This window comes from Salvelinus fontinalis, chromosome 23 (genome assembly GCF_029448725.1).
Source record: "Salvelinus fontinalis isolate EN_2023a chromosome 23, ASM2944872v1, whole genome shotgun sequence".
Lineage (NCBI taxonomy): Eukaryota > Metazoa > Chordata > Actinopteri > Salmoniformes > Salmonidae > Salvelinus > Salvelinus fontinalis.
This window is the reverse complement of record NC_074687.1, coordinates 20692652-20705727: the sequence shown is the minus strand read 5'-3', so window position 1 is coordinate 20705727 and position 13076 is coordinate 20692652. Positions and strand designations below refer to the sequence as shown.

General features: G+C 46.7%; 1 protein-coding gene across 1 annotated transcript in view; it reads right to left on the bottom strand.

Moving 5' to 3' along the window:
* Positions 1-219: 219 nt before the first annotated feature.
* LOC129821002 (anosmin-1-like) overlaps positions 220-13076 on the bottom strand; it is a 70550-nt gene continuing 57693 nt past the window's right edge. Inside the window, exons 7-14 of the mRNA XM_055878197.1 lie at positions 11411-11616; positions 10212-10359; positions 9664-9810; positions 5546-5634; positions 4248-4419; positions 3775-3992; positions 2635-2776; positions 220-2404 (exon numbers count right to left, since the gene is read on the bottom strand). Coding sequence (XP_055734172.1) covers positions 2349-2404; positions 2635-2776; positions 3775-3992; positions 4248-4419; positions 5546-5634; positions 9664-9810; positions 10212-10359; positions 11411-11616 — 1178 coding nt within the window. The 3' untranslated portion in view covers positions 220-2348. The remainder of the gene's footprint in view (positions 2405-2634; positions 2777-3774; positions 3993-4247; positions 4420-5545; positions 5635-9663; positions 9811-10211; positions 10360-11410; positions 11617-13076) is intronic.

Sequence of the window (13076 nt, the reverse complement as noted above, 5' to 3'; positions counted from 1 at the left end):
GCTCTGAAGGACCTGTTTATTTGGACTGTTTGAGTGCATGTCTCAAGCTCCTGGGTAGATCCGTGAATATCCTGTGTTGGAGACTGGCATTATGGAATACACAGCCAACATAAGCACCAGCATCTGCCAAAGAGTCCAATGTTTAGAGAATATACCCTATTTCATATTGACTCCTCATTCCTCATAGTAATTTCAATTAAGCAGAAAAAGCATAAGGAATAGGTTAAGGATTATTTTATTACTTAACAGTTTCTACCATGGAAAAATAACATGTAACATGAGACTATATTTACAATTCCATTTTTACAAAATGTCTTTACAAGATGTTTTGCCGGTTCAAATACTCTAGACTAAAACACACATACATAAATAAATAGACATTCACTGTCCGTTCCACAACAAATATTTCTACAGCCAATAACATACAATTCCATCATTTCCACACAGTTATAATTTCATTAATAAACATGACATATTATTCCCCATATAATTCTCTGTTAATGAAATATTGCTAACATAGAGGTAACACAGACGTATTTATGCCTACACAACACTCACGTTTGACATGCAAAACCATTACAAGCATTCAAGTTGAAGCTGGTAATTCATTTACAGTTTAAAATCAAATGTACTCAGTGCTTGACTTGGATGGAAATAGGTGCTGGTACTCATTTTTGGGTGCTGGTACTGTCTATATTTAGGTGCAGTAGCTCCACAATACTTTTGAGCTTATATTCTATAAGAGGAACAGGAGCTCAAGCAGTAGAACATTTGAGGTGCAGGTCCTCAGCTCTGGTGAGCTCCTGCCCAAGTCAAGCACTGAATGTACTTCTACATGCAACATACTATGAGAAGTATTCTGGGTTAAACTACACTGGGTTTAGTTCCATTATTCCATTATGCCTAAGGGACATCGTTTAACTTACTTGGTAAAATAAATAGGTGAAATTCAACACTCCTTTCTCAATGAATACATGATTGTGTTTTACAATTGTATGGCATTTCCCCCACTGTTATTCAAGTGTCTTCAATTTAGTTACTAGGGTTGGGTGGTATCCAGACTTCCATGCCGTGCTTGTGCCATCCCGTGATATACGGTATAACCGGTTGTCCACAAAATGGCCGCTATTTTTAACAAATTGTTTTTTTTAAAGCCCAACACATGTAGCTTACCAGAATGCTAACAAATACTAAGGAATCCTCATAGCGGATGTTAGGTAAATGCTAACGAGCGCATGCAAACATTTACAACTAAAAAAGACAACCTAGCTCATAACGGTATGAAAGTGTTGCAAAACGCAGAACACATAAAACAAATATTAGACAGCAGGGGTCATAATCCAGGAGGGGGTTGTCTCTGCTGCTGTTACCAAGAAGCTTGATCTTTCAAGCTAACTTTAGCCACTTAGCTAAGATTAGCAAATTAGCAAAACCAAACTGGAAATAATTTATTTGGCACGTCTTAGATAGTTAACTTAATAGTTATAAGATATTTAGCTGGCAAACATTAGTATAGAATTTCAGAATTGCATCACCTCACTTAAGTTGCGCTGCAAGAGTGACTTACCTCACGAAGCTCCCATTTTGCTCATTGTGCTTCTCTGTAAACAAACACACGTGACTGGCTCAAACAACTGTTTTGAGAAACTAGTACCTTAAGCTTCATAATGAAAAATCATCTAACAGGTGAAATGATGAACATGATCTGCCACATCTATTACCTAGTGCACAAGTTGAATGAAGGTATTAATTTAAAAAGTACTAATATTAAAATGTATTTCAAACCCCCAAAAATTGTATCGACTGTATTGGAAAATCATACTGACAATATTTATATATACCGCCCAACCCTACTTAAGTTACCAAGATATTCAAACAAAATGCTTGAATATCATGGTAAAAACAATACTTTCTCTCTGCCTTTTTTAATCTAACAACCTTTGAGCTATTTTATCTAATGAAATACAATTGGAATTGATAATATACTGTTGCTTTGTAATTGGTTAAATTGGATGACAACAGTTTGAGAACTCCTTAACCATCTTAGGCTCTGTCCCACAAAGCCTTCAGTGAAATAACGAGAGAATGAACCAACCTGTCCTAAAGAAAAGTCCTACATAAGAGTATGTATCTGACTGTATGGTGCAGAGAGCCCAGTCAGTGGGTTGAATCAGAAAGGACTGTGAGGGGAAAGCATATTCTGTGCAGCCTGAAGGTGAACCCATATCACATGGGTTGGGGTCAGAGTTCATGGTCTGCTGTGTGGTTCCACACCAAATTCCCTCCCTGGGTGAAGGTGCTGTAAGACATTGATTCCGGCCAAACTGGGTCTGATGGGCCAAGGGGTCTCAATGTCTTTCTGCTGAGAGCTTCTGGTGTGGATGGTGCTGCCTGAGTCTGGGTCCTACAACACACCAAAAAAACATGTCAATATCAGTTTCTAATGAGAGTTCAGAATAATGATCAAAAGGATTATGTGATCATGTAAAAAACATACTCATCAGATGACCTCAAAAGATGTCACTGAAGAGTCACAGCTCCAATGAGCTATGGCATCTCTGTTTAAGACCACCTGGACACAGCCCGGTGGTTGACTAGAAGAGAGCAACAGTTGCTCAGTGAGCTGGTACTTACGGTGTTGCAGGACTGGTAACACACTGGGGGTCTGGAAGGTCTTGACAGAGGCAGGACCCTCCCCTCCTGACGTTATCACCTGGACCTCCAGTCTGTAGTACGTGGCTGGTCGCAGGTTAGACACCACCAGCAGATTATGGTCCTGAAAGGGTTAACAGCACAAGAGAAGACAATTAACCATCGTTGGTGCCACTAGAAAACAATCTTTCACATGACACTGAGCATATGAGAGGTATTCAACCACTTCCAAGGACAAATTGAAGCTGATAGAAAATTGCTTATTTTTCTTAAGAACCCACACTAAAGATTTTTTTTTTTTTGTGGAACCTTTTCTACAGTTAAAGGATTTTAACAGCAATGTTGTATCAACTTCAATTTGTCCTCCAAGATGGACTGAATACCTTTCTCACATTCAGACTGTTGTTCAATGCATTCACTTGGTTTGGAATTCAAGGTAGTAAACCATTCTGTTCCCAAGATGCTTTTTTTCCACACATAGAAGTCTAGTGTTTTAGTCCTTTCTGATGTTAACATGTTCAATTAGCTGTTGGGTAACCTGAGCTATACCCCATCCACCCTCTGCTCTCAATTCAGGTAAACAAAGATACATCCTATTTTCTCTCTTTCCCTTCCTGACAAACTGAGTGTAGTTATGGGTGTTTGTATTTTCAGAGCTGCTCGCTGGGCGGAGAAGACAGACAGAACGTGTTGTTGATAGATTATGTAAAACCGGATGAAAGAGGAAGCAGGATAGGTAGATGACACACAGGAGGATGAGAACTTCTAGCAGGACACACCCCTCCCTCAGATCTCTCTCGGTTTCTCTGCACACCACTGCTTATCTCGTTATTCATGTAAAGAGAGCAACACAGTTGTATCCTTAAAATACCTCCACTCCTGGCAGGCGTTGTATAATGAAATGCTGAAGATGGAGCTTATTCTTTAGTTCGGGAAAAATACAATATATTTTCCCCAAGAATATATACATTTCCGTTCCTTGCTAATCTTTTGTATCCTACAGCAGAGAGCCATGTCCTGGTATAACCTACTCTGAAGGGACGGCATGTAACTTTCCAAATAAGAAGTTCTGTCACAGGAACAATAGATTTACTTGAAAAGAATAGAATGAAACAGACTTACTGGAGGCAGGATCTGGGACTGGGAGATGATGCTGTTGGGCAGGCTGTTTTGTCGGCTCTCTGTGGTGACCTCTGCCCAGGTGACCTGAAAGCCTGTGATTCGTTGATGGGCCAGGACCCCTGACACCCGCCACAGGAAGTTGCCTGTGATATTTCCCTCATGGATGGAGAAGGACGCCGTCAGATTCTCTGGCTTAGCCAACACTTTGGGAACTGGGGCTGCAGAGAGAGATGGGAATAAAGATGTTGAAAAAAACTTGTCTGATGGACATGTGTTCTTGGCTTAATATAAATTCTATGGTGTGGTAAGAAATTAGTCAGAGTAAATTAAAAAAGGCAATAGTCTACTTGTACCATAATATGAGAGGATGCCTCTTTCAACTAGCATGTGGAGTGCCTTGTAGTCAGACATAATGTTAAATGAGAATCAGTATCAGCATAACATGAACTAGTTGTACTGGGAAGCTGACTCACCTCCCTCCACAGGACAGGGGATGTGTTTGTGGCTCTTGTTCCTGATGGTGGCGCAGGACGGGGTGAGAAAGGTGGTGCTCTCATCCTTGGCGCGTCTCTTGGACTTGAGCATGTGAACGGTGACTTTGTACTTGCAGGAGAAGAGCAGGCCCGGGACGTTGATATAGTTCTCCTGAGCCAAGAAACACATTAAACGTTCAGAGACTTTGTGACTTTTACATGTCGCCCAGGTCACGTCCCTGAGAAGCACCACAGATAATGAAATCCATGGAGCCAAGAGAGGATCAGATTCCCTCCCTATGCCCTTAAACAAGGCCCACATTACTGAACCACTTTGAACAGTCATGTGTTAGGGGTTAATCCACTAGTCCTCCAAACTACAATGCAAAATGATATCCTTTTTATGGGTTCCAAGTGTAACACAAATATAAAGGGGACACTTAATAAAAGACCAAGAGTACATTTTAGGGTAATTTGAAATGAAGATGACATGTCAACTCAATGTTAAGGAATTCTTAGCAGCATTCTAATGCCAGAGACTTGTTTCAGACATTAATTCACTATTGACCTAAAAATCGCCTCCTGTGTCCCTTTATCCAGAAAATGTGAACATTTCCTGCTGAGTGGCTGGAATTAGATCTTTCATTTGTAATAATGTAGCTCTACCCTGATAGTCAGTAACTCAGAGGGTGTGTGTGAGTATTCTCTCTCATATGCAAAAACTCTGATTAAGAATGAACCAAGGCGCCATGTTTGCACACAAGAGACGTAGACCAACACTGTGCTGGAATCCTTCCCAGGAATCTATAGAAAAAAGTATTTCCAAGCAACCAGAGAAGGGCTTCCTGAAGAATGTGTTGATTGCCAGGCCTATGCCATCCTGGAACAGCCCCGAGTTCAACCAGCACCACACAACCCCACCCAACCCCCACCACACTCACGCACACACACCCAGCATCCAATGTTCTCATTCTGGGGGTGCATGGTCCCCCATTCCCGGAAATATTGTTTTAGTAAATGTGTTTTATTGGGCAGCGTACCACGTTTGACCACACCAACTGAGTCATAACCAAAACAACAGTTTCTGATTTGCTGCAAAGCTACACAACGGAACTGAGGCGCTGAGTGGGGTCCTTTTCTTTAGACAACATGCCTTTTCAGAATGCCAGACAAAAGAGGTTGGCGGGCGATTTGCATACCACTGAGCTGCACATCAAGTCATGGGTCTACACAGCCACCGACACTTGGACTGATGAGGCTTACTTAGATAGAAGGATGATTTGGGGGATGGGACTGACCTGGGTGACGGATTTCTCTGGTCCTCTGGTCTCGTTATGGCTGCAGTACTCAGGCATCCACTGGACATGGTAACGACTCACCAGAGGGTCTAGGAGGAGAAAGAGAGAGGTCACTGACCTGGTGCCAAAACTACAACAAAGAATCCGATGACACAGCCATCATCAGACATGATACATGCTTGATGGATAAAATGATCTTACAATAACACCCAGTCAGACTGTTTGAGTACTCTATTACTGTCACACCATCAACCTGATCTTATGAGGCATTAACAGATCCTCTGATACAGTATCTGGCATAATGCATTCAAATACGCTTCTAAAGGCTCATCTCAACATTAACGTCAACATAATAAAATAAGAAATAAAAAGGGGGGTTGAATTTGACTAAACGTGCGTACATTGAAAACATTTTCGTAAATGTGTTGTTTAACCATCTCAAAAGGGATCACTGCCGCTACCTCGCTTTCCAACTAAGGTGCCTGAATTGAGGTGCAAACTGACTTAGGAGATTCAGCAACACTTGGAGGACAATGGAATGAAATACAACAGCTTCTTTATTGCTAAAAGTAGACACTTTTATTTAACCATCTCATCAGCGAAATGTGGCATTGTAGGCCTACCTTCAGCAATGGTGAACCGGCCCTGGCCCCGGCCCTAGTTCACTTCATTACTACATAGTAGTGCCTCATTGACTAATCAGTTCTGTTTATGCTCCCATTGCCCTGTCATTTTACTGGCATTATTATTCATCCGGCTGTGTGCGTTCCGATGTGAAATGATACTTTTCCTAATAATAATTGAGTTATGCTGTGTTAGCCCTTGGCAGGGGCCTCGATTGCGGTTGGGAGATAAAGAGGACTTTGAAGGTTTCGACACGGATCTGGCGCACACAGGCTCCCGGCAGTTTGGAAGCAGAAGAGAGGAATTACAGGGAAGCAGGAAATGGGAAGAAAATAAACAAGATATGCGTAGCCGGAGCTGACAGAGGGGAAGAGGTATAGAAAACAAGGAAAGGAACATGGAAAACAGGTATAGAGCTGCGCGGCAGTGTTCCATTTTAATTTTACCTTTATTTTATTTAACTAGGCAAGTCAGTTAAGAACAAATTCTTATTTTCAATGACGGCCTAGGAACAATGCCTTGTTCAGGGGCAGAACGACAGAATTTTACCTTGTCAGCTCGGGGACTCGATCTTGCAACCTTTCGGTTACTAGTCCAACGCTCTAACCACTAGACTACATGCCGCCCCATCATGGCTGTGAGCAAGCCTCAGAAGTCTATTGACCACCGTCGCTACGGTTGCTGTACTCTCTCTCTCCCTCTTTCTCTCTCTCTCTGTGTGTGTGGCTCTCCCCACATGCGTCTCTCTCTCTCTCTGTGTGTGTGGCTCTCCCCGCGTACGTCTCTCTGTGTGTGTGTGTGTGTGTGTGTGTGTGTGTGTGTGTGTGTGTGTGTGTGTGTGTGTGTGTGTGTGTGTGTGTGGCTCTCCCCGCGCGTCCCTCGTACCACGTTTGACCACACCAACTGAGTCATAACCAAAAACGTACGTCTCTCTCCCTCTCTCTCTGCGTGTCTCTACCCGCGTACATCTCTCTCCCCATGTGCGTCTCTCCCCGAATGCGTCTCTCTCTCTCTCTGTGTGGCTCTCCCCGTGTGCGTCTCTCTCCCTCCGTGTCTCTCCCCGCGTGAGTCTCTCTCTCTCTCCCCCCGTGTGTCTCTCCCCACGTGCGTCTCTCTCTCCCCGCGTACGTCTCTTTCTCTCTCTGTACGTCACTCTCCCCACGTGCGTCTCTCTCCCTCCCTCGGTGTGTCTCTCCCCACGTGCGTCTCTCGCCCTCCCTCGGTGTGTGTCTCCCTCCGTGTGTCTCTCCCCGCGTGAGTCTCTCTCTCTCCCCCGTGTGTCTCTCCCCACGTGCGTCTCTTTCTCTCTCTGTACGTCACTCTCCCCACGTGCGTCTCTCTCCCTCCCTCTGTGTCTCTCTCCCTCCCTCGGTGTGTCTCTCCCCACGTGCGTCTCTCTCCCTCCCTCGGTGTGTGTCTCCCTCCGTGTGTCTCTCCCCACGTGCGTCTCTCTCTCTCACCCCCCGTGTGTCTCTCCCCACGTGCGTCTCTCTCTGTATGTCTGTCCCCGCGTGCGTCTCTCTCTCCCCGTGTGTCTCTCTCCCCGCGTACGTCTCTTTCTCTCTCTGTATGTCTCTCTCCCCGCGTACGTCTCTTTCTCTCTCTGTACGTCTCTCTCCCCGCGTACGTCTCTTTCTCTCTCTGTACGTCTCTCTCCCTCTGTGTGTGTCTCTCCCCGCGTGCGTGTCTCTCCCTCCCTCTGTGTGTGTCTCTCGCTCTCCGCGTGTGCGCGTGTCCCTCTCTCGCTCTCCGCGTGTGTGCGCGTGTCCCTCTCTCGCTCTCCGCGTGTGTGTGTGTGCACGCGTCCCTCTCTCGCTCTCCGCATGTGCGTGTGTGCGCGCATCCCTCTCGCTCTCCGCGTTTGTGCGCGCATCCCTCTCTCGCTCTCCGCGTGGGTGTGTGCGCGCGCGTCCCTCTCTCGCTCTCCGTGTGTGTGCGCGCATCCCTCTCTCGCTCTCTGCGTGTGTGCGCGCATCCCTCTCTCGCTCTCCGCGTGTGTGCGCGCATCCCTCTCTCGCTCTCCGCGTGTGTGCGCGCATCCCTCTCTCGCTCTCCGCGTGTGTGCGCGCATCCCTCTCTCGCTCTCCGCGTGTGTGTGTGTGTGCGTCCCTCTCTCGCTCTCTGTGTGTGTGTGTGCGTCCCTCTCTCGCTCTCCGCGTGTGTGTGTGTGTGTGTGCGTCCCTCTCTCGCTCTCCGCGTGTGTGTGCGTCCCTCTCTCGCTCTCCGCGTGTGTGTGTGCGTCCCTCTCTCGCTCTCCGTGCGCGTGTGTGCGTCCCTCTCCCCACGTGCGTCCCCCCCCCCCTGTGTCTGTCTCCCCGTGATTCACTACATCACCCTCTGAGACCAGATGTGTCACAATGTTGACCTGCCTCAAAATGAGCGAGTGCAGTAATCAGCAGCGTTGAGTTAACTTGTCCCTCAGTTTAAAGTTCTGAATACACAGAGTCTGATGAAGGGAAACCTGATCCTAGGCGTTCAGGGACCAGATCTCGCTCTCTCTCTCCAGTCCAGCTGTCTGCTTCCTCCTGTATAACCACAGTGGTCAGAGGCAGACCCAGAACCCTCCATCGTCAACCCAGTTAGAGGCCGTGTCTGTGCCCACCACACCACCACCCTGCCAGACTAGAACTGCTGCAGTGTAATGGAGTCACCCCCCCAGGCTAAGCCATGGAGTGGGCCCAGAACCAAGTCCAAAACACTCTGTGCTGAACGTGTGCCCAAGCCAGTCACAATACACTCAGCCCTGCTAACCACTCTGGACCAGGAAGACTCTCCAGCTCTTCTCAGTCGCTCTGTGATTCAGCAGAAGGCCTCATCACCAGGCTTCTCCTCTCCCCACCCTGGGCATTTCTGCCTCCACTTTGTGGAGCTTGGCTTGGGCGATGACATATTAGCAACATAACATTGTCCAGTGAATTGGACTTGACAGGCTACCCTTGGAGCGCGCCTTTCAAGGTTTTCATATTTCCACTCTGGTCTTAATCGTGGAGGCTGGCGCACAAAGTCCAAGGAGGAGTACAAAGTTTAAGGATTCAAAGTTTAAGGACACTTATGCAATGATTTGTCTGTAATGCTTTAAACCTTTTACGTCCTCCTGTGTGTTTCTGCAGGGTGACGTCAGGTCTTGTAAAACAAAACGGACAGTTTCAACACTAATATGAGAGACGGCTCAATAAGCTCCATCACCTCTTGTTCCCGGTGTTTATTTTTCTTCGGCTAACAGAACGTCCTAGACCTCCGCTCCTCCTGGTCCATGGTAGATTCACACTCACTCACCCTGCGCTCATATTACTCCAGTCAGACAAGGTTTCATTTAGTCGCTCTACAATATTCAACAGCATTTTTCCAGATTGAACTTAACTGAGAATCATTCATATTCCAACATGAATTAGTCGATAAAAAGATTCAGGATGACTTATGAAGGAGAAATGATGTGGCAATTACAGTAGTGTAGGAGCCAAGAGCCACATACAGAACAGGCATACGGTACATACCTTCCCGGTTCTTCCAGTAAACGCGCACCTGCAGCTGGCCGTCCTGGTAGAAGGGTGTGCCGACCTCCAGAGGGCCTGCCGGGCGCTTGCTCAGGGTGGAGCCAACGGGCATGATCACTTCCTTCTCTTTCTTGGACACTAGTTTCACTTGGTTGGACAAAGAGAAGAAAGGTTCAAGTCTCATTTCCAGTCCAGGTAAACTCAGAAAAGCTCAGAACGCAGCTTTAAGCTCTTATATGGGAAGTTTACAGTATACTTAAATCTATGATCATACCAATAGTTATGCTAATAAATACTTTTAAATTCATTCATAAAAACTGTGTCGAATAGCATCTTGATTTATCACCAAGTCCAATGAGCTCAGCCTTGTCATTAACTCAATGCCATTTTACATTTATAGTTGAGTCATTTAGCAAACACTTATGCAGAGCGACTTAGTTAGTCCATTCATCTTAAGATACTGTAGCTCGGTGGGACAACCACATCTCAAATCATAGTAAGTACATTTTTCCTCAAAGTAGCTATCAGCATGCCCCATGATGCCTTGCCTGAGCCATTGTTCTGGGAGGAGGTGCTGAAGTGGAGTGACGCCTTGGAGCTCTTCAGACGCACCTGACCCCAGTAGGTGACGGCCTGCAGCTCCACCGTGTAGCTACTGTTGGTCAGCAGCCCCTCCACATCCACCCAGCTCTGGGCCTGAAACCACAGAGACACCCACACATTGTCACCCACAGAGCAGACCATAACCATGTCCCTCAATCCAGTAGACTAGAACAGTCCTAACCCAAGCCTGGTCTGTGGGAAGAAGAACCATCCTTATTGGGAACACGTGTGCTGGTTTAAACCAACATGTAGAGAGACGGTGATAAGGTCTGTGTGAGGGAGCCGCATTATCCCCATCCCCTGGGGCTTCGTTACGTTGTGTTTAGGTCTCAGCATTCCTCCAGCAGCATGGGCCTGATAGGCTCCAGTTATTGACCGGCGCTTGTTTTGACATACCACCATCAGCAGGTAGCGATCAAAGCCCTGCAGTCCCAGAGTGGACACCAGTAGTACATGTGTCAATAGGTATCCGGTGTCTCCCAGCTTTCTCACCTCCACACCACATCTGCAACTGGTTACCAACACTCATTCAGGATTCTAAGTCAGCAAAAGTGGTATGTCTAGACAATGGCATTTTTGCTTTATTCACTATCAAAATTCTCTTCTTCATAGCGATGATAAGCTGAACAGACATTTGAGGATATTGCACTTTTCACACCACTTAATTTGACAGTTTATTCATTGTTATCCAATTACTAAGAAACCACTGGGCTAATCCTAGTTTACTAGTACTCCAAACAATAGTAACCTTGACAAATATGCATTAAGTTATCCAAAGAACACAATCGTGTGACACTGCATGATCTATCTAGCTGTAAATAAGGCACAAATGATATGGTGTGTTTTCTTCCAAAGCTTAACCAAGCGTTTAAGGGGAAATAAAGGAAAATAAAACAATGCGGCCAGCAGTGCGTTGTGCTGCTTGAACAATAGCGTTAAGAGTTTATGTAATCAAATGCGATCTGCCTCGCCTTGTATATGTTTTTCCATTGTGGGGCCTTTGGTTCTTATTTACAGTGCAGAGACTAGGGGAGTGGGGTTTAGATGGGTCTGGTCCAACCAGGCCAGCCCAGGCCCGCAGTCTTTAGCCTCCCAACCCGCCGACACATCACCCAGACAGGGGGAGAGAGGAGCCGATGCTTACCCCGTTGGTGGTCTTCCTCCTCTTCTTCTTGGATGGCACCAGGGACTTGCCAGGGACGGTCCAGCTCCAGAAGACTTTGTAGTGATGGACTGGGATGTCAGGCTCCTCGGGCAGGGTCCAGTTGAGACGGGCTGTCACCGTCCCCTCAGCACCCAGCGTCATGTTGGTGACACGCAGGCTGGCTGGGCTGGGAGGGGCAGCAGGATCTGGAGAGAGACCAGGAACACAGTACTGTAAAGTCATTCACAGCAGCTCTCCTCTGTCCAGCTGTCAGAACTGTTTTTGCTTGTTCAATTTGGGAGCAACGACAATAAGAGGCGTCAGAAAAGTGACAGCTGCAAGGTCTTCGTGGTGCTAACGATTGGCTTGTGATTCACAAACCGCCCCCCTCACCAAAAAAAGTTTGTTCTTAATTAGAAGGGACAATCAATGAACCACAGAAATGTGTTTATCTTGATAAAAGCATGTCAGACATTTGGTTTAACGTGTCTAACCAGGGTACATTTGCACCAGTTGAGAAAGTTTAGCAGGGCCTAGCCAGTATGATGGTGTAACGTAATTAGTCCACCACTGAATCAGTCATGAAATGTTATGACAGGTGTCATGTCACGTCTATGACAGCGTTATGCAGGATGGAGAGCTCAGGTCAAGGGTCACCAAACGCATGCTGTGCACTTTGGCTCTACCCTCACATTCCATCTACTTCTCGACTCTCCCTATTGGGGGGCGTGTGTGCAAGTAAGTAAGATGGCTGGTTTTGAGGCTGGCCAGATGGGGTCTGTCTCAGGATTTCTGGCAGCTGCACTGTACAGTAAAGTATGGATGTCAGGCCGGTGGACCCAGGCAGGGCCAGGCAGTCAGAGGCAGGGGCAGGGGCGCCAGACCAGAGGGAATTGGCTCTTAAGATTATGGAGACTACAGCCCTGTTACGGTCAGCTCCTCTCCCCTTCCTTCCCTCTCCCACTTGAAAGTGGGTCCAGAACTAAGTCCACAACACTCTGGGCTGAACGTGTGCCCAACCCAATCAGAAGAGACTGTTTCAGAGCGAACCAGCTGTTATCCATGCTATATCAAATATGCAGTGAGAGTTTTTTTGCAAAATGCCCAAACAAAGTATGGTGGTGCAAAATTGCAATCACTCCACACTGCCCTTTCCCACCTTGACAAAAGGAACACCTATGTGAGAACGCTGTTCATTGACTACAGCTCAGTGTTCAACACCATAGTGCCCTCAAAGCTCATCACTAAGCTAAGGACCCTGGGACTAAACACCTCCCTCTGCAACTGGATCCTGGACTTCCTGACGGGCTGCCCAACGATGAGACAGCCTATAGGGAGGAGGTCAGAGACCTGGCAGTGTGGTGACACGACAACAACCTCTCCATCAATGTGAGCAAGACAAAGGAGCTGATCATTGACGGAAAAGGCGGGCTGAACAGGCCTCATTAACATCGACGGGGCTGTAGTGGAGCGGGTCGAGAGTTTCAAGTTCCTTGGTGTCCACATCACCAACGAACTATCATGGTCCAAACACACCAAGACAGTGGTGAAGAGGGCACGACAAACCTTTCCCCCTTCAGGAGACTGAAAAGATTTGGCATAGGTCCCCAGATCCTCAAATAGTTCTACAGCTGCACCTTTGAGAGCATAACCGGTTGCATCACCG